This window comes from Oncorhynchus mykiss, chromosome 6 (assembly GCF_013265735.2).
Source record: "Oncorhynchus mykiss isolate Arlee chromosome 6, USDA_OmykA_1.1, whole genome shotgun sequence".
NCBI lineage: Eukaryota > Metazoa > Chordata > Actinopteri > Salmoniformes > Salmonidae > Oncorhynchus > Oncorhynchus mykiss.
In genome coordinates, this window is record NC_048570.1 from 85,215,176 (window position 1) to 85,238,361 (window position 23,186).

General features: G+C 45.1%; 2 protein-coding genes across 6 annotated transcripts in view; both read left to right on the forward strand.

The window, feature by feature from the left end:
• Positions 1 to 2,514: 2,514 nt before the first annotated feature.
• On the forward strand, positions 2,515 to 5,918 carry LOC118965050 (guanylyl cyclase-activating protein 2-like). The gene is made up of 4 exons (XM_036981791.1): positions 2,515 to 2,622; positions 2,978 to 3,127; positions 3,543 to 3,648; positions 5,695 to 5,918. The coding sequence occupies exons 1-4, from the start codon at positions 2,515 to 2,517 to the stop codon at positions 5,823 to 5,825; spliced, it is 495 nt and encodes a 164-aa protein (XP_036837686.1). The 3' UTR covers positions 5,826 to 5,918.
• Positions 5,919 to 6,737: 819 nt separating this feature from the next.
• Positions 6,738 to 23,186, forward strand: part of LOC110506188 (golgin subfamily B member 1) — a 52,028-nt gene continuing 35,579 nt past the window's right edge. For all 5 annotated transcript variants that reach the window (XM_036981285.1, XM_036981288.1, XM_036981287.1 and 2 more), the window contains exons 1-13: positions 6,738 to 6,912; positions 9,016 to 9,078; positions 10,305 to 10,475; positions 11,605 to 11,760; positions 11,930 to 12,043; positions 15,546 to 15,716; positions 16,810 to 16,998; positions 17,670 to 17,792; positions 18,157 to 18,270; positions 19,089 to 19,386; positions 20,237 to 20,352; positions 20,676 to 20,793; positions 22,108 to 22,199. In XM_036981285.1, coding sequence (XP_036837180.1) covers positions 9,034 to 9,078; positions 10,305 to 10,475; positions 11,605 to 11,760; positions 11,930 to 12,043; positions 15,546 to 15,716; positions 16,810 to 16,998; positions 17,670 to 17,792; positions 18,157 to 18,270; positions 19,089 to 19,386; positions 20,237 to 20,352; positions 20,676 to 20,793; positions 22,108 to 22,199 — 1,707 coding nt within the window. In that variant the 5' untranslated portion in view covers positions 6,738 to 6,912; positions 9,016 to 9,033. The remainder of the gene's footprint in view (positions 6,913 to 9,015; positions 9,079 to 10,304; positions 10,476 to 11,604; positions 11,761 to 11,929; positions 12,044 to 15,545; positions 15,717 to 16,809; positions 16,999 to 17,669; positions 17,793 to 18,156; positions 18,271 to 19,088; positions 19,387 to 20,236; positions 20,353 to 20,675; positions 20,794 to 22,107; positions 22,200 to 23,186) is intronic.

Consider the following 23,186-nt stretch of genomic DNA (forward strand, 5'->3'; position numbering starts at 1 on the left):
GTAGCTATACCCTCTTAGAAAAGGGTTATTCAGCTGTCCCGATAAGACAACCCTTTGAAGAAAACTTTTTGGTTCCAGATAGAATCATTTTGGTTCTAGGTACAGTGCCTTGCGAAAGTATTCGGCCCCCTTGAACTTTGCGACCTTTTGCCACATTTCAGGCTTCAAACATAAAGATATAAAACTGTATTTTTCTGTGAAGAATCAACAACAAGTGGGACACAATCATGAAGTGGAACGACATTTATTGGATATTTCAAACTTTTTTAACAAATCAAAAACTGAAAAATTGGGCGTGCAAAATTATTCAGCCCCTTTACTTTCAGTGCAGCAAACTCTCTCCAGAAGTTCAGTGAGGATCTCTGAATGATCCAATGTTGACCTAAATGACTAATGATGATAAATACAATCCACCTGTGTGTAATCAAGTCTCCGTATAAATGCACCTGCACTGTGATAGTCTCAGAGGTCCGTTAAAAGCGCAGAGAGCATCATGAAGAACAAGGAACACACCAGGCAGGTCCGAGATAGTGTTGTGAAGAAGTTTAAAGCCAGATTTGGATACAAAAAGATTTCCCAAGCTTTAAACATCCCAAGGAGCACTGTGCAAGCGATAATATTGAAATGGAAGGAGTATCAGACCACTGCAAATCTACCAAGACCTGGCCGTCCCTCTAAACTTTCAGCTCATACAAGGAGAAGACTGATCAGAGATGCAGCCAAGAGGCCCACGATCACTCTGGATGAACTGCAGAGATCTACAGCTGAGGTGGGAGACTCTGTCCATAGGACAACAATCAGTCGTATATTGCACAAATCTGGCCTTTATGGAAGAGTGGCAAGAAGAAAGCCATTTCTTAAAGATATCCATAAAAAGTGTTGTTTAAAGTTTGCCACAAGCCACCTGGGAGACACACCAAACATGTGGAAGAAGGTGCTCTGGTCAGATGAAACCAAAATTGAACTTTTTGGCAACAATGCAAAACGTTATGTTTGGCGTAAAAGCAAGACAGCTGAACACACCATCCCCACTGTCAAACATGGTGGTGGCAGCATCATGGTTTGGGCCTGCTTTTCTTCAGCAGGGACAGGGAAGATGGTTAAAATTGATGGGAAGATGGATGGAGCCAAATACAGGACCATTCTGGAAGAAAACCTGATGGAGTCTGCAAAAGACCTGAGAAAGGGACGGAGATTTGTCTTCCAACAAGACAATGATCCAAAACATAAAGCAAAATCTACAATGGAATGGTTCAAAAATAAACATATCCAGCTGTTAGAATGGCCAAGTCAAAGTCCAGACCTGAATCCAATCGAGAATCTGTGGAAAGAACTGAAAACTGCTGTTCACAAATGCTCTCCATCCAACCTCACTGAGCTCGAGCTGTTTTGCAAGGAGGAATGGGAAAAAATGTCAGTCTCTCGATGTGCAAAACTGATAGAGACATACCCCAAGCGACTTACAGCTGTAATCGCAGCAAAAGGTGGCGCTACAAAGTATTAACTTAAGGGGGCTGAATAATTTTGCACGCCCAATTTTTCAGTTTTTGATTTGTTAAAAAGGTTTGAAATATCCAATAAATGTTGTTCCACTTCATGATTGTGTCCCACTTGTTGTTGATTCTTCACAAAAAAATACAGTTTTATATCTTTATGTTTGAAGCCTGAAATGTGGCAAAAGGTCGCAAAGTTCAAGGGGGCCGAATACTTTCGCAAGGCACTGTATAACCCTTTTCAGTGTGGAGGGTCATCGGTTGACTTCACCAGTCATTAATATTTGTGAATTGTTAAATAATCCCCTCAAATATCCAAAGAATGGAATAGTACCTTATCTTGCCAGCAGCATACCACCCTGCATACCACTGATGGCTTGCTTCTGAAGCTAAGCAGGGTTGGTCCTGGTCAGTTCCTGGATGGGAGACCAGATGCAGCTGGAAGTGGTGTTGGAGGGCCAGTAGGAAGCACTCTTTCCTCTGGTCTAAAAAAAAATCCCAATCCCCCAGGGCAGTGAATGGGGCCACTGCCCTGTGTAGTGTGCTGTCTTTTGGATGGGACGTTAAACGGGTGTCCTGACTCTCTGAGGTCATTAAAGATCCCATGGCACTTATCGTAAGAGTAGGGGTGTTAACCCCGGAGTCCTGACTAAATTCCCAATCTGGCCCTCCAACCATCACGGTCACCTAATAATCCCCAGTTTACAATTGGCTCATTAATCCCCTGTAACTATTCCCCAGGTCATTGCTGCAAATGAGAACGTGTTCTCAGTCAACTTACCTGGTAAAATAACGGATAAATAAACACGGGTTTTGACGCTTGATGCATCTTGATTTGTTCCCGCCTGTCTTGATTGGATTGCTTTATAACGGATCTAAAATAGCGCGAATCTGGTGTGTGGTCTCTGAGCGTGTTGAATTAATGGCTGTGGTAGATTACTTTACCATCGATTGAAATCAATTCAAGTTATTAATTGAAACTTCATAGACTAATCTTTAAAGGACTTGGATCTGCTCAACCATGGGTCAGTCGCACAGTGAGCTAGACGACGAGGTGGCCCTCACACATATCCAGGAACTTTACCGAAAGTTCGATATGTTCGATAAGATACGAATTAAAGGTAAGCAGGTAGCCTAGCTGTTAAGAGCTTTGGACCAGTAACCGAAAGGTCGCTAGCCTGGTTCAATCCCTGAGCCGGTGATATATATGTTTATGTGCCCTTGAGCAAGGCACTTAACCCTAATTGCAACTGCAAGTTGCTCTGGATAAGTGGCTCAAATATAAATGACTAAAATGTAAACGTCTGCCCTGGCTTCTACGCAGATTCTGTTTTGGATATCCCCGCGAGCTGTCCTTGGTGCTGAAACGCTCAACTACGTAACAACGTCACACAGAGATCCTCACCTACATCACATTCATTGGTGTTTAGTTGATTTAATTCCTTGTTTTTCCCTCTAAAATGATTTATTTAGTTTGTCCATAGGACAACACACTAGACTTTATGGGGTATGTGGCAGCAGTGCACCTCGTTCTTAGAGGAAAGCTCGAGGACCGACTGAGGTCTTCTTTCAAATTTTATGACAGAGATGGAAACGGACACCTTGACAAAAAGGAGCTAAAACCAGTTGTCAAAGTAAGTGTATAGGGGTTTCATGTTTAGATGTGGTTTCTTTCTTATTATTTTGAAGTACCCTGAAGCTAAACAGCGTGTATGCTGCCAGAGATCCTTTCTGAACGTGATGTATGTAAACAATATACTGTGTATGATCCTCTCATCAAATTGAGATGCCTCAACATTTTCCCATGCTAATTGTACTCCTTTTTAATGAACTGTGCATACCAAAACCATATAACCAGCAAGCCTAATTATATGTAGGGATATGACACTATACATTTGATATGATATGACATGCAACATATTGAGCCATTAAAAACACCTTTGTGGGTAGTGTACCACCATCTGCTTCAATCTAGACAAAATGTGTGTATGTACCCTGCTTCCACTCACCATAGTAAATACATGTTCTCATGTCTTCCTCTCTCTGCAGATCATCTACAATATCAAGAGGCATGGGAACCCATCTGAAACGGAGAACCTGACCCCTGATCAAATCACTGACCGGATCTTTGACCTGGTGGATAAGAATAAAGATGGTAAGGTGGGAGGTGTCTGTCTATCAATAGAAATGTAGTATCTGGGTAGGCCTGTATTTGTGCAATACACTCATTACATTGTGGGTGTAGTAAGGAAATACTAAAACATTTCGGCTCTGCAAATGATGGTATATGCGCAGAGCCAGCAATGTTGAGATGACGAGAGCGCAAACATTTGTGCCCACCATTGGTGTGCGTGGTCTAAGAGCTCTATTTTCATGGCATCTGACCATAGCACCACCAGAAGTTTGCTGAACGGCATTGGTGCTTGGATCGGAACCGCTGCTAATAGTCATATGACACGAAAATAGAGGTATTTGTCCTCGCTCACCAGCGGAGGGTTTTGCCTTCGAAAGTACAATGCATCTGCAGAAAATACCTCATCCCTACTGGTCCTGGGGAACGTTAAGGTCTCCGGACTTGAACCCCATTGACATCCTGTGGTTTGAATCGAAGAGGGCAGTCCATAAGCACAGACAGAAGGATATCAAGGATCTGGAAGGATTCTGTATGGAGGAATGGTCTAAGATCCTTCCCAATATGTTCTCCAACTCATAGTTTTTGTTATTGAAAAAGACAATAGCGTTATCCTCTCAAAGATGAGGTATTGAAAGGTTTTGAAAACAGGGGTGTGAATAAATAAGACCCCTACCTTGTTGAGAAAAGAATATTGCTTGTTAAACAAAATTGCTTTCTCTGAGCAATTGTATTAAAATAATACAATTTACAAAATGTTCTAGCTCAGTATTTGAATTATTTATTTTATACAGTAATTTTTGCTCACTTTTATCGAGGGTGTCAATCATTAAGGTACCGACTGTATATATAAACTGAGTGTACAAAACATTAAGAACACTTGCTCTTTTCATAACATAGCTTTCACCTGGTCAGTCTATGATTCCTTTTGGATGTCACTTGTTAAATCAACTTCAATCAATGTAGATGAAGGGAAGGAGACTGGTTAAAGAAAGATGGTTAAGCCTTGAGATAATTGAGACATGGATTGTGTCAAAATCTGCAACCCTGCTGGGTTTTTCAAGCTCAGCGGTTTCCCGTGTATGAAGAATGGTCCACCACCCAAAGGACATCCAGCCAACTTGACACAACTGTGGGAAGCATTGGAGTATTAGGTACACCCATCTAGTACTGGGTCGGATCCCCCTTTGCCTCCAGAACAGCCTGAATTCTTCAGGGCATGGAAACATTGCTCAATCGGTACTAAGGGACCTAACATGTGCCAGGAAAACATTCCCCACACCATTACACCACTGCCACCAGCCTGTACCATTGACACCAGCGCAGGATGGGGCCATGGACTCATGCTGCTTACGCCAAATCCTTACGCCAAATCCTGATCCCTGTTCCTGTAGCAGCAGCATGATGGATTCATCGGACTAGGCAAAGTTTTTCCACTCCTCAATTGTCCAGTGTTGGTGATGGCGTGTCCACTGGAGCTTCTTCTTGTTATTAGCTGATAGCAGTAGAACCCGGTGTGGTCATCTGCTGCAGTAGCCCATCCGTGACAAGGACCGTTCTGCACACCACTGTTGTACTGTGCCGTTATTTGCCTGTTTGTGGCCTGCGTTTTAGCTTGCACGATTCATGCCATTCTCCTTCGACTTCTCATCAACGAGCTGTTTTCGCCCACATGATTGCCACTAACTGGTTGTTTTTCGCACAATTCTTGGTAAACCTTAGACACTGTCGTGCGTGAAAAGCCCAGGAGGCTGTCCGTTTCTGAGATACTGGAACCGGCGTGCCTGGCGCCGACGATCATACCACGCTCAAAGTCGCTTAGGTCACTTGTTTTGCCCATTCTAATGTTCAATCAAACAATAACCTGATGCCTGTCTGCCTGCTTTATATAGCAAGCCATGACCACGTGACTCAAAGTCTGTAGGAGCGTACCATTTTTGTGACCTGGGTGGTGTACCTAATAAACTGGTACTGATAAACTGATTGTGTATACGGTATATATGTACACTATATATCTATACACACATATATACAGGTATTCCTTTCATTCTCTATCTCTCCCGTTTTCAGGCCAGATTTCCCTGGAGGAAAATTCCTGGATGGGGATGGGATGGGAGTTCCTGGATGGGGCTCAGAAGGACCAGTGGGTGCTGGACCAGCTCCAGCTGGACATAAGGCCCTGTGGGTGGTTCCTAGAATAGCAGAGGAATAATGTGGAGGAAGAACTGCAGAGGAAGAACAACAAGTGACCTTCAAGGGATTGGATTCCTGCAACGATATTTGTAAGATATATAGACAATATATTGATATGGACAAAGGACAGAGCTATTAACAAAACGCATGGTGCCATATCGTCTCTCCTGAGCCCTTACGGGAGTTGTAGCGATGAGACAAGATAGTAACTACTAACAATTGGATACCACGAAATTGGGGAGAAAAAAGGGTAAAAATTCAAAAATAAAACAAAAATAAACCTTCAAAGTTGGACCCTAGAAACCTAGATAAGCTCCCAAGTGGCGCAGCGGTCTAAGGAACTGCATTTCACTGGTTCGAATCCAGGCTGTATCACAACCGGCCGTGATTGGGATCCAAAAGAGCGGTGCACAATTGGCTCAACGTCGTCCGTGTTTGGCCGGTGTAGGCCGTCATTGTAAATTAGAATTTGTTCTTAACTGACTTGTTTTTGAGGGGGAATTGACCCAAGGGCCTTCAAAAGGCCTAGTCGCCAGTTGCCCATCCCCGGTGTAATTAAAAAAATAAAAAAAAAGGTTAAATTAACACCGGGGATGGGCAACTGGCGACCAACTGGCGACCCCCTTTTGAAGGCCCTTAGATCAATTCCCCCCCCAAAACAGAATACAGCTTTGTAGTGAATTACAATTAATAAAATAAAACAGATAACAGAACAGTCTCAACAGCCAATTGTTGCATGATGAGCTCAGATTTTTTTGTGCCCCCCCATCATCAAAGTTGCCCATCCCTGGACTACACCAATGACTCACTGTATATATGAAGGGCTACACTTACTGTATACATGATATACCTCGTCCTCCCTGATACGTACCTTATTCGTGGGCACGCGGACCTTGGGCACGCGCACGCAGCATCGCAGTAGGAGCGTCGTTGCGTCCCTTCGCTGTTTTTATTCACCTGACGAACATGGCCGCTGATGATTGAAGGATACCTCGGATCTCTTGTGATTTCTTAACTTGAGCAATAAACATGCGCCATTTTTACGATTTCATTGTATAATATGTGAATGAACATCTTTATGAAGCGATAAATTGGGTAAGCGTTTGGGTTTTGCTGTCTGACAAGTGCAAGCAGCTGCTAATGCTAGCTAACGTTAGCAAAATTGTCAGCTGCCGACTGGCTTAGATAAGGTTCATAGCTGACATTAATTATATTATACTACTCATTAAGTAGCCTTTAGTTGCATAGTGGAGGCAACGTTATAGAACATGTTTTGCATGCTGATGCATTTGGCATGCCAAGTCGAGCTGGCTAACGTAGCTAGCTAAAATGTAAATGGTCATGTTACATCAACGTTAGCTCCTGTGTCACAGGCTGAGTCGCGCTGGATAAGAGCGTCTGCTAAATTACAAATGTAAATGTAGTTAGCAAGTGTAAGCCAAATGAACAGAACAAGTACCTCCATTTCAGCTAGTTTACAATGGTTTGCGGACATGTACAAACACGTGAACAGTCAACCGGCTATCTTTCAAAGCCATTACTAACTACCATGCTATTAAGGATTTCCAAACCAGCAGCCAAAAGATGACTATATATAACGTTACAATGGCGCAGTCAGCACGGACGTTACTAATAATGTCGTTGCTATCCAGCGGTGCCTGCGGCTGATAATGTAATAAACCTCGTAGGGCCAACCCTGCATTTTTCTGCTTGAGATTATTAACGTTGTTCTGTTACGGGCCAGTGGAACCGAGGAATGAGACAGGGAGGTTTGGGCAGCTGGGCACAGAGGGAGTGGCAGGACTTGCTGTATGCATGAGTGAACTGGTTTGGCCTGATTTTCTCCTGGCTGTATGTCATGTGACATGTGCGTCAAACAGCTAAGTGCTTTTGGCTGCCAGCATCTCAGGGCACTCAGTTAAATGACTGGCTTCCAGCCCTTGTTGTGCAATATAACAACTCGCCTTACCTGTCTAGATTGCAGAATCATTAACAACCCACTGCTCATTGTCATTAGTAGCAGCCAGAATTGAGTGATTCCTAACTCCTCTCCACTAACATGATCTCAAATCAAATTGTATTAGTCACATGTGCTGAATACAATAGGTCTGTAGACCTTACAGTGAAATGTTTACTTATGAGCTCCCAACCAACAATGCAGTTTAAAAAAATATGAATAATAATAAGAAATAAAAGTAACAAGTAATTCAAGAGCAGCAATAAAATAACAATAGCCAGACTATATACAGGGGGGTACCGGTACAGAGTCAATGTGCGGGGGCACCAGTTACAGACCTGGGCCTGTATTGACAACGAGTCTCAGAGTGCTGATCTTGGATCAGTTTTAGGGGGGGTCCTTGATCAGCACTCCTACTCTGAAACGCTTTATCCCTGGCATGAAACAAGCTGTTCATGGAATAGGCTAGTCTGTGAGTGGGAACCAATGTAGCCTCACTGTGTTGCACTCGAAGGTGCAGAAGCCTAACACATGGGTGTATTCATTAGTCGGCGTCTCGCAACAGGGGGTGAATACCGTAGGCCTATGTCTTATCTTAGTCTTGCGTTATGTCAGTTAGGCTATGGATCGACATCCTTTCACAAACGGGCTATTTGACACCCTAGTGTAGTTGTGAAAATTTAAAAGCAAACGGATTTGCTGTCACAAGAAGAAAACAAATAAAACATTTTTTTTTTTGAGTTTGCTTTAAAACATGTAAAAAAAATCTACTATATGTAAGCTTGCATGCTTGTTTTCACTCATACATTCCACACTACTCACAATACCTAGGCTAGTATTGGGTCCTAGAGCCTGAGGAACCTCTTGGGGGACATTCCAACATTTCTGGGATATGTTTGGTGTTCACAAATTAATTATGTGGCACAGGCCTTCAAAAAGCCCCAGGATCTGAAACTGACATTGCTATGTTTTTGTTGTTGTTGAAAACAGCCCTCAAGATAGCTCAGTGACGCAACGTCTGATGCAAGACCTTCAGAGTTTCACTGAAGCTTGAATTTGATAGGCCACTTAAGTTTTAGCCTAGCCGCAGTAGTGCTTCCAGCTAAGATGAATTTTAGTCATCGTTATCCCGAATTCCATTGAATGTCCTGTGTTAGTTGTCATGGTTATGTGTAGGGTAGCCTATTTGTTTAAATGCTTTGGTTGTGGACTAAATGTCCCTGTTGTTTATTTGACCCCAGGAAGTAGCACTCTAAACCATGCTGAAGTGGTTTTCCAATGAAGATGGCGCTCCTGGCCAGGGAGTAAGTATCAAACCAACATGTCTGTTTGTGAAGGAATGCACCTGTGCTATGTACATGTAGTATGCCCATTTGTGTGTGTGTGTATACACGTGTGTGCAATGTTGTGTGTGTTCTTCCAAAGCCATCAGCCCATAACCCCATAGATGGGGGGGAGGGGGGGGGGGGGATTAGGGAGAGTGCTGAGCACACAGCTTTTTACTGTGTGAGGATCAGAAATCGTACTTCCTGTAGTGAAGCCACAGCTACCCCACCCCCACACACACACACACATCCGCCCCAATTCACGACAATCGACCCCTAACAACAACCCCATAGACTTTTCCTTTCAGTCCCAAGCCTAGCCCATTCTCCTTGTTCTTATCCCTTAGCTGTTTGTATAATACGTTTATTGGATTGAGGCTATGTTATTAGCTGAAACCTATCCCGTCCTCACACATCTAGAATCCCTCCATACATTACCATTGTGAAGACATGGAGCTGTCCCCCTGTATATACCCCATCTCTTTCTCATCCATACCATGCCCTCCTCTGTTCCAGCGAAGGCTAGCTTTCTGTTTTCACTAACAGATTGTCTCTCTCTCCTTGTCTGTCTCTCGTGTCTCTATCCTCGTTGCTTTCTCTCCTCGTCTCTCTCTCTCCTCGTCGCTCTCCTCGTCTCTCTCTCCTCGTCGCTCTCCTCGTCTCTCTTGTCTCTCCTCGTCGCTCTCTCTTTCCTCGTCTCTCTCTCCTCGCTTCTCTCTTGCCATGTCTCGCTCTGTGTCTCGTTCTCCTCGTCTCGCTCTCCTCGTCACGCTCTCCTCGTCACGCTCTCCTCGTCACGCTCTCCCCGTCTCGCTCTCCTCGTCACGCTCTCCTCGTCTCGCTCTCCCCGTCTCGCTCTCCCCGTCTCGCTCTCCTCGTCTCGCTCTCCCCGTCTCGCTCTCCCCGTCTCGCTCTCCTCGTCTCGCTCTCCTCTTTCTCGCTCTCCTCGTCTCACTCTCCTCGTCTCGCTCTCCTTGTCTCTCTTCTTTGCTCTCTCTCTCCTCGTCTCTCTCTCTCTTCTCGTCTCTCTTGCTCTCTCTCCTCGCCTCTCTCTCACCTTGTCTCGCTCTCTGTGTCTTTCTCTTGTCTCTCTCTCTCTGTCTCTCTCTCCTCGTCTCTCTTGTTGTCTGTCTGTCTCCCCCTCCTGGCTCTCTACCATATCTCCCTCTCCCCCATCCTACCCTCGGTCCCCGGTCTCTCTCCAGGCGCTCGGCTCCCCCCAGGGTGGTGGTGGTGCTGGAGGAGGAGAAGGAGGCCAGGCAGCCCTGGTGGAGGTGGCGGAGCGGCTGGCCCAGACAGAGCAGCTGGTGGCCCAGCTGAAGGAGCTGATCCGTGAGAAGGATGGCTCGCTGCGCACCAAGGACGAGCAGCTCAAGGTACGTCCTGGGTGCTCCAGTTTGATGATGCTCCTAGACACTCTCCCGAAGGCCTAACCCTAACCATTAAGAGGTAAACATTTTTAAACTGACCGTAGATCAGTTCTTACCAACTGCAACATTGTGGCAGTTCAAGGCCCTCCTAAAGCCACCGGGATTGGTGACGGACAAAGTAGAGGCATTTATCAGAAAGCGCAATGCAAACACGGCCACGGCAGAGTGAGGCCCATATGCTGTCAGTTTGTTTTTAATTCAAGACAATAGAACCACTCATCCTGTTTCAATGGCAGGGAGTGGTTTAGTTACTTTTGTCTATTCATTTACAAGTCAAAGTCCACTTGTGCTGCACAGAGTGCTGACACCATTTCTGCATCCCAAATGTCACCCTATTCCCTGTATAGTTCACTACTGGGCCCTGGTCAAAAGATGTGCAATATATAGGGATTTGATGGGCCCTGGTTAAAAGTAGTGCACTATATAGGGATTAGATGGGCCCTGGTCAAAAGTAGTGCACTATATAGGGATTAGATGGGCCCTGGTCAAAAGTAGTGCACTATATAGGGAATAGATGGGCCCTGGTCAAAAGTATTGCACTACATAGGGAATAGAGTGCAATTTGGGATGCACCCCATGTCTACAAGAGGGCTGCTGAGGAATTTACAACCAATTTATTTTGTCCAATAGAAACATTGTGGTCTCTGCTGATACTACAGCCATAGCTTAGTCTACCTGAGAGGCTCCATAGATATACTATATAATAAAACAGGATTGGAGTCCACAGGGAATAGTATAGGCTACTATCGCTAACTCACAGTCCAACCAAGGTGCATGAATAAAGAAACAGACTGGCTAATATGTGAGAGGTGTTCAGGCAGTCTGAGATCACAGCACAGTGCATCACATAAAAAAAACAGCTCACAAACTCAGTGTCCATATGGCCTTTTAAAGGCACAGTTAGCCCAAATGAGCTTTTACAGTTATGCTTATTAAGACGATGCTAAAGACACGATAACTCCAAAGAGTAGGCTACCCCTCCATATCGGAGCAAGACATACATTGAATGTGTGACACCCCTAGCTTTAACTAAAGGTACCATGTCTACCCCTCCCCCTCCTAATTTTCTACACAGGCAGAGAAGGAGGCGTGCGAGGCCAAGCTGTCCAAGATGCGTCTCCAGAACAAAGCCAAGGTCACCTCCCTCAGCGCCCAGCTGGAGGAGCTGAAGAAAGGAGGTGCTGCCGGGAGTGGAGCTGGGGGCCAGGGGACTCCCACCCACAGTAAGAAGGTAACACGCTCACACACACATACATGCACATATGTTTGCACGTACACACGCAGACGGACAGACAGACACATCCATCCACCCATCCAAGTTCAGTGAGCAATAGCAACAGGAAACCACAGTAACCCTTCTGACCTTTCACCCTGTTTTTCCCTGCATATGACCCCTGTAGGGAGGTGCAGAGGGAAGCGAGCAGGCCAGCCGTGGGAAGATCCTCCTCCTTAGGAAGAAGGTGGAGGAGCTGGAGCATCAGCTGTCACAGAGAGATGAGGAACTGGAAGTCAAGGTACTACCTACACCCTCACCAAAATCTCATCTATTCCCTTTTAGAATGCATTTTGAGGCAGAAAAATGTGAAGGAAGTTCAAAGGGGTTTAAACTTTCTATAGGCACTGTACATGCATTCCTATGAGCATTCATACTAGCTTTATAATGCCTTATGAAATGTGGTTTGGTTTAGGGAATGTACACATTTGCAGTTTAAAGCTTAGTTGCTATATACGGTGCATTTGGAAAGTATCCAGACCCCTAGACTTTTTCCACAATTTCTTACGTTACAGCCTTATTCTAAAATTGATTAAAAATTATTTTTCGCTCATCAATCTACACACAATACCACATAATGACAAAGCAAAAACAGGTTTTTAGACATTTCTGCACATTTATACAACATAAAAACAAAAATATCGCATTTAGATAAGTATTCAGACCCTTTACTCAGTACTTTGTTGAAGCACCTTTGGCAGCGATTAAAGCCTTGAGTCTTCTTGGGTATGAGGCTACAAGCTTGGCACACTTGTATTTGGGGAGTTTCTCCCATTCTTCTCTGCAGATCCTCTCAAGCTCTGTCAAGTTAGGTGGGAAGCGTCACTGCACAGCTATTTCCAGGTCTCTCCAAAGATGTTCGATTGGGTTCAAGTCCGGGCTCTGGCTGGCCCACTCAAGGACATTGAAATACTTGTCCTGAAGCCACTCCTGCATTGCCTGTGTGCTTAGGGTTATTGACATGCTGGAGGTGAACCTTCGCCCCAGTCTGAGGTCCTGAGCGCTCTGGAGCAGGTTTTCATCAAGGATCTCTCTGTACTTTTCTCCGTTCATCTTTCCCTCGATCCTGACTAGTCTCCCAGTCCCTGCCGCTGAAATGATGCTGTCACCACCATGCTTCACTGTAGGGATGGTGCCTTGTTTGTTCCAAACGTGACGCTTGGCATTCAGGCTAAATAGTTCAATCTAGGTTTCATCAGACCAGAGAATCTTTTTTCTCATGGTCAGAGTCCTTTAGATGCCTCCTAGCAGGCTATCATGTTCCTTTTACTGAAGTGGCTTCCGTCTGGCCACTCAACCATAAAGGCCTGATTGGTGGAGTGCTGCAGAGATGGTTGTCCTTCTGGAAGGTTCTCCCATCTCCACAGAGGAACTCTGGTGCACTGTCAGCGTGACCATCGGGTTCTTGGTCACCTCCCTGACCAAGGCCCATCTCCCGATTGCTCAGTTTGGCCGGGCGGCCAGCTCTAGGAAGAGTCTTGGTGGTTCCAAACTTCTTCTATTTTTAAGAATGATGGAGTCCACTGTGTTCTTAGGGACATTCAATGTTGCAGAAATGTTTGACCTCATGGTTTGGTTTTTGCTTTGACATACACTGTCAACTGTGGGACCTTATATAGACAGGTGTGTGCCTTTTCAAATCATGCTCAATCAATTGAATTTCCCACAGGTGGACTCCATTCAAGTTGTAGAAACATCTCAAGGATGAACAATGGACATTTTGATTCAACATTTTAATTTTGAGTCTCATAGCAAAGGGTCTGAATACTTATGTAAATAAGGTATTTCAGTTTTTTTAGAATAAGGCTGTAACGTATCAAAATGTTGAAAAAGGGAAGGGGCCTGAATACTTTCCCAATGCAGTGTACATACACAAACAGTACACAAATACATAAATACTGTGTTCCTAAGCTAAGGCCATGACAATGCTGTTAGTGTTCCAGTGGACTTTAGTGTGTCACAACTAAAACATTCCACAGTAAAAATGCTTTAATACTCTGTGTATGAGTTGTATAGAACATGGCTTTCGTCAATCCAGTGTGATTGTGAACTAACTTTTTTAAAACAACCCTTTATTTTTTTGCCTACATAACTGTAGTAACAAGAGAATGTCACCACTCCAAATAGAAACATCACCTTGTTCCTGAGCAGAAAGCCCAGGTCCATGTTTCCTTAGCCAGCGGACAGATAAGGGAAGCCAATGTCCTCCTGCAAGGATGTGAGGAATGAGTTGGCGTAGTGTTATTATCTCCTGCAAGGTGCCCTCAGGCCACAGCTAACATGGGTCCTGTTCATTAGGCACCAAGTGCAAGAAAACGGACTGGAACAGAGAAGTAGGTGTTTCCCTCCATCCTCTTCTCTACGAAGTCATTTCTCCTATTAGGCCTATTCAGAATGTCTCACAGTGCTCAGCTCTCGTTTCCTTAACTCTGGGAATGTTCATATCCCATGGCTATGTTTTGAAACAGTGTGGCCTTGTCAGTGAGATATGAGGGGTTGTGTCCTAGAGTTTAGAAAAATGTATTTTAGTGTCACTCCACAATGATACAAAATACAGATTTTTCAAACCATAATGTGGACCACTCAGTTTTGAGACACTAAAAACAATCCTCGTCAAACATGGTAGAGGCATCATCTATAATGCATTACATCATCTATACACATGTATGCATAAACAGGAAACGATGTACAGTAGACATAAGGACAGTTGGGCCCTTATAAAGACATGTCTCCTTCGGAGGATAAGGTGGTGTGCTTTATTCATATTATTACCTGATAACATGTAATACAATTTATCATTTTCATCTAGACCCAGGTCAATCCATTTTAGGTCAATCCATTTTTAGGTCAATCCATTTTTAGGTCAATCCATCCCAGGTCAATCCATCCCAGGTCAATCCATCTTAGGTCAAACCATCCCAGGTCAATCCATTTTTAGGTCAATCCATTTTAGGTCAATCCATTTTTAGGTCAATCCATCCCAGGTCAATCCATTTTAGGTCAAACCATCCCAGGTCAATCCATTTTTAGGTCAATCCATTTTTAGGTCAATCCATCCCAGGTCAATCCATTTTTAGGTCAATCCATTTTTAGGTCAATCCATTTTTAGGTCAATCCATCCCAGGTCAATCCATCTTAGGTCAAACCATCCCAGGTCAATCCATTTTTAGGTCAATCCATCCCAGGTCAATCCATCTTAGGTCAAACCATCCCAGGTCAATCAATTTTTAGGTCAATCCATTTTTAGGTCAATCCATTTTTAGGTCAATCCATTTTTAGGTCAATCCATTTTTAGGTCAATCCATTTTTAGGTCAATCCATTTTTAGGTCGATCCATCCCAGGTCGATCCATCCCAGGTCGATCCATCCCAGGTCTTGTAACCAAGACCTACACTGTTACATAGAGAATAGGTGTTTAGTTATGTTTGTGGTTCAGGTTGCTTTGTCCATCAAGTGTGTATGTATAGTGTGTCTGTCTTTTCACACTTAGTTGTACCTGATCCAGTATCTTCAAGGTGTTTGGTGGAAAATTCTCAAAATTGTGTGTGAATGAGTATATCTTTTTTGTGTTTGAGTGTTGTTGTGTCTACTGTGTGTGTGTGAATGAGTATATATTTTTAGTGTTTGAGTGTGTTGTGTGAGTGAGTATATTTTTAGTGTTTGAGTGTTGTTGTGTCTACTATGTGTGTGTGTGTGTGCACCGATGTGCATCTGACCCGTGCCCACGTCTTTCCCTCTACCAGTCACGAGAGCTGGAGGCCCAGAGGCAGCGTGGTGCGGACATGGACGCCATGCTGGTGGAGCGAAACAGGAAGCTGTCAGAGAAGGAGGCCTACATAGTCCACCTGCAGACTGGCATGGCCACCGGAGAGCAGACGGCCACGCCTCCAGCCCAACCCGACACGGAGCACATGGTAAATACAAATTCCAGAAGCTTTATTGTCCTTGAAATATACATCAGATGGACAAATTGGCACGACCCAACAATGATGCTTCTGCTATTGGGACACTACGGATTTCAGAGAGATGTTGGGGGTACCAGAAACAGTAGTCACTAGCCCTGGTCCTGGAGATACATGGGGTGTGACCAGCACAGTCATATTATTCTTGACCTCATGCACACAATCTAACACGAGGTATCCCACCACACAATCTAATACGAGGTATCTCACCACACAATCTAACACGAGGTATCTCACCACACAATCTAATACGAGGTATCTCACCACACAATCTAATACGAGGTATCTCACCACACAATCTAATACGAGGTATCTCACCACACAATCTAACACGAGGTATCCCACCACACAATCTAACACGAGGTATCTCACCACACAATCTAACACGAGGTATCCCACCACACAATCTAATACGAGGTATCTCACCACACAATCTAATACGAGGTATCTCACCACACAATCTAACACGAGGTTTCTCACCACACAATCTAATATAAGGTATCCCACCACACAATCTAACACGAGGTATCCCACCACACAATCTAATACGAGGTATCCCACCACACAATCTAATATGAGGTATCCCACCACACAATCTAACACGAGGTATCCCACCACACAATCTAATACGAGGTATCTCACCACACAATCTAACACGAGGTATCCCACCACACAATCTAATACGAGGTTTCTCACCACACAATCTAACACGAGGTATCTCACCACACACCACACAATCTAATACGAGGTATCACACTACACAATCTAATACGAGGTTTCTCACCACACAATCTAACACGAGGTATCTCACCACACACCACACAATCTAATACGAGGTATCACACTACACAATCTAATACGAGGTTTCTCACCACACAATCTAATATGAGGTTTCTCACCACACAATCTAACACGAGGTATCCCACCACACAATCTAATACGAGGTATCTCACCACACAATCTAATACGAGGTATCTCACCACACAATCTAATACAAGGTATCCCACCACACAATCTAATACAAGGTTTTTGGGTGGTTTTCCAGGCATTGCCGGAGGAGAGCGGAGCGGGCTCCCTGGCGGAGCTGCAGCTGCTGGTCCTAAGTCTGACCAGGAAGGTGGGCGAGGGTGATGAACGTTACAGCCTGCTGCAGGAGCAGACTGAGAGCCTCAAGGAGCTCCTAGTCACAGAAAAGGCCGCCTTCGAGGACAAGGAGAACATGTACAAGCAAAACGTAGGTTATGGTGAAAAATCACAGATTTCGCAGATGTGATTTTTTTAACGTGATTTATCAGCAAATCTGTTTGACTTTAGATTACAAGAGATGTACTATTTTTTAAATCATCACATTTATCGTCACATTTATTAATGACAGATAAACATTAAAACAAAAACAAAACATCCAGTTACAACTCAACTCCTCCCCCGTCCCTGTAAAATCAGCCTTTTCATGTTTTCTGTGTCTTGGCCAATCACATCACTGTTCACCTCATCAGCTGAAGAAATCGCAAATGCTCTATTTCCCTGTCAGACCAGCCGTGACCAGCCGTGTATTCAAGCTTCCCTGTCAGACCAGCCGTGACCAGCCGTGTATTCAAGCTTCCCTGTCAGACCAGCCGTATATTCAAGCTTCCCTGTCAGACTAGCCGTGACCAGCCGTGTATTCAAGCTTCCCTGTCAGACCAGCTGTGTATTCAAGCTTCCCTGTCAGACCAGCCGTGACCAGCCGTGTATTCAAGCTTCCCTGTCAGACCAGCTGTGTATTCAAGCTTCCCTGTCAGACCAGCCGTGTATTCAAGCTTCCCTGTCAGACCAGCCGTGTATTCAAGCTTCCCTGTCAGACCAGCTGTGACCAGCCATGTATTCAAGCTTCACAAATGTCTTCTGAATGAACTATCGTTTCAGATCCAGACGTTTAAAGACATCATTCTGCAGAAAGACAACAAGCTGATGGAGGTCAACCAGATGCATGAGCAGGAGCTCTTCAAGTTGGCCGCCAAGTCTGACGCCAGTGCTGATCTGGAACAGGTAAACTAGACTAGAGGATTTACCACTGTTACTTTTGTTTTACCATTAAAATGACCAGTAAAATCTACTATGAACCCACTTTAAATTGTCCTTATTCCGTGAAGTTACTCTATTCATTCTGAACTCTGTAACCCGGCTGCATGCTAGCTGTAGATACACTATAGATTATTCTATCTTAGGTCATTGGAAGGAACATTCTGTTTCAAAACAGTTATACATCCAGCGAATTGTACCAAAAGTGAAACATTTCCAGTTACAACATGCAATGTCCTAGTGTGACCACAAGATCAAGTTGTGATATACAGTATCACTGCTGTGCACCGTGGGTAGTGTAGTTGCTGACATGGCTGTCTGTCCTCCCCAGCTCCTGAAGGCTCTGAAACAGAAACTACATGAGAAGGAGGAGGTGCTGCAGGGTAAAAACCAGGTGATTGATGTCCTCCAGGGGGAGGTGGACTCCAGAGACCAGCAGATCAAGGTGAGGGGTTATTTAAGTAGGTCAAACATTATTTAAGGTGAACTATCCCTTTAAGGGGTCCTCTTTGTGTCTCAGGTGGAGCATGGCGCTTGCACCGCCTGGATCAGGGGGTTTGTTTCCCGCTGGGGCCACCCATATGAAGAATGTATGCATACATGACTGTATGTCACTTTGGATAAAAACTTCTGCTAAATGGCATATATTATGATATATTATAAGGAACCACATGGGTGTTAACAGCTATACCCATTGGAAGGGTGGGCCGAAACAATATGGGCTACGTTCCAATTCTCTTCCTTTCTCCCAAAGTGTGTGTCCACTTCCAAACCTTCCTGCATACATTTAACAATGACGAGAACTCTCTCCAGACTACTCTTACATCAATCCAATGCTATTAGATCCCTTACAGGGAGTGTGCAAGTGCACACTACTAGGAAGAGGGTGGAGAATCAAGGATACAGTCTTGGTGATGGCTACTACTATAATGAATAGTAATTTGGTGGGTGCTTTATATTTGTCCTATTTCATACACATACAAGTGTGTATTAATACGCCTGTGTGAATTCTAAATGTGTTTTTTGCGTATCCCATCTCTCCGGACACCCTCGGAGAGTGGCGTGACGGCCAGGGTCTGCCACTATCAACGGTGCCCCTGGACTAATTAACTTCAGATGAGGGAGACCAATCCCCTTATGATGGAATCTCTCTCGCGACAACCCTAGCTTAGAACAGTGATCACCAATTGTCCCTCCTTCCCTCATCCATCCCTCTCTATCCCCTCCTCCTGCTCTACCCTCATCCCTCCTTTTCTCTCCCAGGACCTTGTGGAGCGGGCGCGGCGGCTGCAGGTGGAGCGCGAGAGCCTCGGGTCCAAGATGGAGGCTGAGAAGCACGTGATGCGGGCTCAGCTGCGTGACCTCTTGGAGAAGCATCAGGGCGAGCTGCGCCGTGCCGCCGAGTGCCACGAGGCCCAGCTGGCCGAGCGGGAGCAGGCACTTCGCGGGCAGCTACAGGAGGAGCTGGGAAGGACCCCTGTCGCCGAGCTTCAGACCCAAACGCAAGCAGGGAGCGGCGGGGATTCTCCAACCACGGCCCAGAGGATGAACGAGCTGGAAGGTAGGTAGTCGGTACAGGTGTGGACAGATACACACATTCAGACCATATGATGCTTAGATTATGTTGATGGGCTTCCTGGGATGTTAAGCTCTTCTTCAGGTATTGTGAAGATCTCATGATCTGCTTTTCTCCTGTCACTCTCCTTTCTCTCTCTGTCTCCCCCCCTTCTTTCTTTCTCTGTCTCGCCCCTTCTTTCTCTCTCTGTCTCCCCCCCTTCTTTCTCTCTCTGTCCCCCCCCTTCTTTCTCTCTCTGTCCCCCCCCCTTCTTTCTCTCTCTGTCCCCCCCCCCTTCTTTCTCTCTCTGTCTCCCCCCCTTCTTTCTCTCTCTGTCTCCCCCCCTTCTTTCTCTCGCTGTCTCCCCCCCTTCTTTCTCTCTCTGTCTCCCCCCCTTCTTTCTCTCTCTGTCTCCCCCCCTTCTTTCTCTCTCTGTCTCCCCCCCTTCTTTCTCTCTCTGTCTCCCCCCTTCTTTCTCTCTCTGTCTCCCCCCCTTCTTTCTCTCTCTGTCTCCCTTCTTTCTCTCTCCCCCCCTTCTTTCTCTCTCTGTCTCCCCCCCTTCTTTCTCTCTCTGTCTCCCTTCTTTCTCTCTCCCCCCCTTCTTTCTCTCTCTGTCTCCCCCCCTTCTTTCTCTCTCTGTCTCCCCCCCTTCTTTCTCTCTCTGTCTCCCCCCTTCTTTCTCTCTCTGTCTCCCCCCCTTCTTTCTCTCTCTGTCTCCCTTCTTTCTCTCTCCCCCCCTTCTTTCTCTCTCTGTCTCCCCCCCTTCTTTCTCTCTCTGTCTCCCCCCCCCTTCTTTCTCTCTCTGTCTCCCCACCTTCTTTCTCTCTCTCCCCCCCTTCTTTCTCGTCTCTCGCAGCACAAGCCAAGCTGAAATCTGAGGAGGCCAGTAAATCGGAAGCCAAGTTCCTGAAGATAAAAGCCTGGTCAAAGTCTCGTATTCGACAGCTGGAGGACGAGCTGAGGAAAAGCCAGGTAAGAGATCCAGTTATATCTAGCAAACTAATTGTAACATTTTAAATAGGCAGGATGAGTACATTTATAATCAGCAGCGTGATGATCAATGTTATAACTTTTCTGTAACAATGGTCTGTGAGAAGAGGGCAATTATTTTAGCAGAGTTGAATTCCGAGCTCCCATCTATTTAGACTTCTATGATTAGTATGCTCAGAGGGCACGTGTCTTTGGGAGAGGGAAAATGTTGCCCTGAATGTATGTCATACACGTTTAGTCTCATTCAAGAACCAGACATGTTGCGCTGAGCTTCCCTTGACCTGTGAACTTTGACCCTTCTCCAGTCTGGCAGAGTGGGCCCTGACGTGACGTCCCTGCGTAGCCGCGTCACAGATCTGGAGGAGGAGCGGGAGGAGACGCTGTGGAAGCTGGAGCAGTACGACGAGATCAAGGCCAAGAACGGTGAGGAGAGTCTTCATCAATCACCTGACTACACTTATCTGGACCATGGAGTAATGAACTTAACACTTACAAAACTAGCTAGCACGTTATCTTATTGTGGACTTCTCCTTGGTGTTATCATTTATAACTCTTTAAAAAATGATGTGTTAATTGGGTATTTAGTAAACACCCCACCCCTCTTTTGTCTAGCGTTTTGGAGAATTTAGCAACGCTAGAAAAAAAAGCATTTCTTTAAATTCAAAGTGAAAAGGGTTTTGTACTGCAGATGTTCTCTAGATGTTCTCTGTACTGAAACTAATCTCTGTGTCGTCTGGTGAGGATTTACAAGAGGTTTGAAGACCATCTAAATGAGCAACGGCTCCCCATGTTTACAAGTGATCTGTTTCAGCCTGTATGTTATTTTGGTCGCTTGTTCTGTTTGATCTTTGTTAATGTACCTTCAGCGTGTTATTCAGAATCTGTTTACATTGTGTTCTGTCTCTAACATGTCCTCTGTCCTCCTGTAGATGTACTGGAGGAGGTTAACATGTCCTCTGTCCTCCTGTAGATGTACTGTAGGAGGTTAACATGTCCTCTGTCCTCCTGTAGATGTACTGGAGGAGGTTAACATGTCCTCTGTCCTCCTGTAGATGTACTGGAGGAGGTTAACATGTCCTCTGTCCTCCTGTAGATGTACTGGAGGAGGTTAACATGTCCTCTGTCCTCCTGTAGATGTACTGTAGGAGGTTAACATGTCCTCTGTCCTCCTGTAGATGTACTGGAGGAGGTTAACATGTCCTCTGTCCTCCTGTAGATGTACTGGAGGAGGTTAACATGTCCTCTGTCCTCCTGTAGATGTACTGGAGGAGGTTAACATGTCCTCTGTCCTCCTGTAGATGTACTGGAGGAGGTTAACATGTCCTCTGTCCTCCTGTAGATGTACTGGAGGAGGTTAACATGTCCTCTGTCCTCCTGTAGATGTACTGGAGGAGGTTAACATGTCCTCTGTCCTCCTGTAGATGTACTGGAGGAGGTTAACATGTCCTCTGTCCTCCTGTAGATGTACTGGAGGAGGTTAACATGTCCTCTGTCCTCCTGTAGATGTACTGGAGGAGGTTAACATGTCCTCTGTCCTCCTGTAGATGTACTGGAGGAGGTTAACATGTCCTCTGTCCTCCTGTAGATGTACTGGAGGTGGTTAACATGTTCTCTGTCCTCATGTAGATGTGCTGGAGGTGGTTATCATGTCCTCTGTCCTCATGTAGATGTGCTGGAGGTGGTTAACATGTCTTTTGTCCTCATGTAGATGTTAACATGTCCTCTGTCCTCCTGTAGATGTACTGGAGGCCAAGCTGGTGGTGTACGAGGAGCAGCAGAGGAAGATGGCCTCCGACCTGGAGCAGGTCACCAAGAGAGCCGCCTCTCAGGTCAGAGTTCAAACCCCACCAGACGGTACCCCCAACATGCACTGCAACGAGGAAGTACCACCTACATCCCGGCATGCAGTGCAGTAGTGGTGTCGAGTCATGATACTTGATACTCAATGTTGGGGAAACCAGTGAGGGGTAGATGGGTTCATCTATGGATGCATACCTTGACTATCACTCAAGGTTTCCATTAACCAGCCGGCTTTTGCCCCCCCCCCCCCCCCCCAACTGGTAATTGAAGCGCACTTTACATTCACCAATCAAGTGCATAGGCAGGCAGGCTTCAGCATGTCCCACACCACTTTGCAATGAGCTGGAAGCAGTATGCATTTTGAAAACGTATACTTAATTGTTTGTGAGGCAGGTCTTACCTTGCATCAAAGTAGCCTAAAGTATTTTAGAAAGACTTCCTTATGCCATTGAAACCAGCAGCCTGTTTCTCTCATCTTCTATTGGTTTTCAAATCAACTTTGTTTCGTTGACCAGTTGCCAAACTTCAACCCTCGTCATATTAGCAGCCCATGCTAGTTGCTGCTAAATGTTTTATCGCTGTCTCATGAACTTGCTGTCTGGTGCGGTCTGTTAATTGCATTAGGGAACAAACATTCGCCTGTAGCCTACTGCCTTGTGCGCGTTGCTGCACTTCTAATGTGAAGAAATAATAGTTTATCAACATTTCAAGCTAAATGTTCTGATCTGTTGCATCATCCTCATTGCTTTTTAAAGTTTTTTTGATGTATCCTAGTCCTACTTGTTGTATGATTTTGGGATCTATCGTCCCACAACTGTCCCAGAGTCTGTTTGGAAAAGGCTATTTCTTTCTCACAAAGAAAGATAAGCTGAACAATAGAACAGGGTAACTTTTCTACTATGGGGGATAATAGATTGTCATAGACTAGTGATGTTGCTGTTGGTTTCTTCTTGTCGACTGAGGAACAGTAAACGTGGACAGTTATTCTAACATCTACAAAGTAAGAAGGAGGATTC

Excerpts from the sequence above, each read along its gene's own strand:
- LOC118965050 (XM_036981791.1), top strand. The coding sequence starts at position 2,515 with ATGGGTCAGTCGCACAGTGAGCTAGACGACGAGGTGGCCCTCACACAT. Across the intron at positions 2,623-2,977 it reads TACGAATTAAAGGTAAGCAG|GACAACACACTAGACTTTAT; the intron begins GTAGCCTAGCTG and ends GTTTGTCCATAG. Across the intron at positions 3,128-3,542 it reads AGCTAAAACCAGTTGTCAAA|ATCATCTACAATATCAAGAG; the intron begins GTAAGTGTATAG and ends CTCTCTCTGCAG.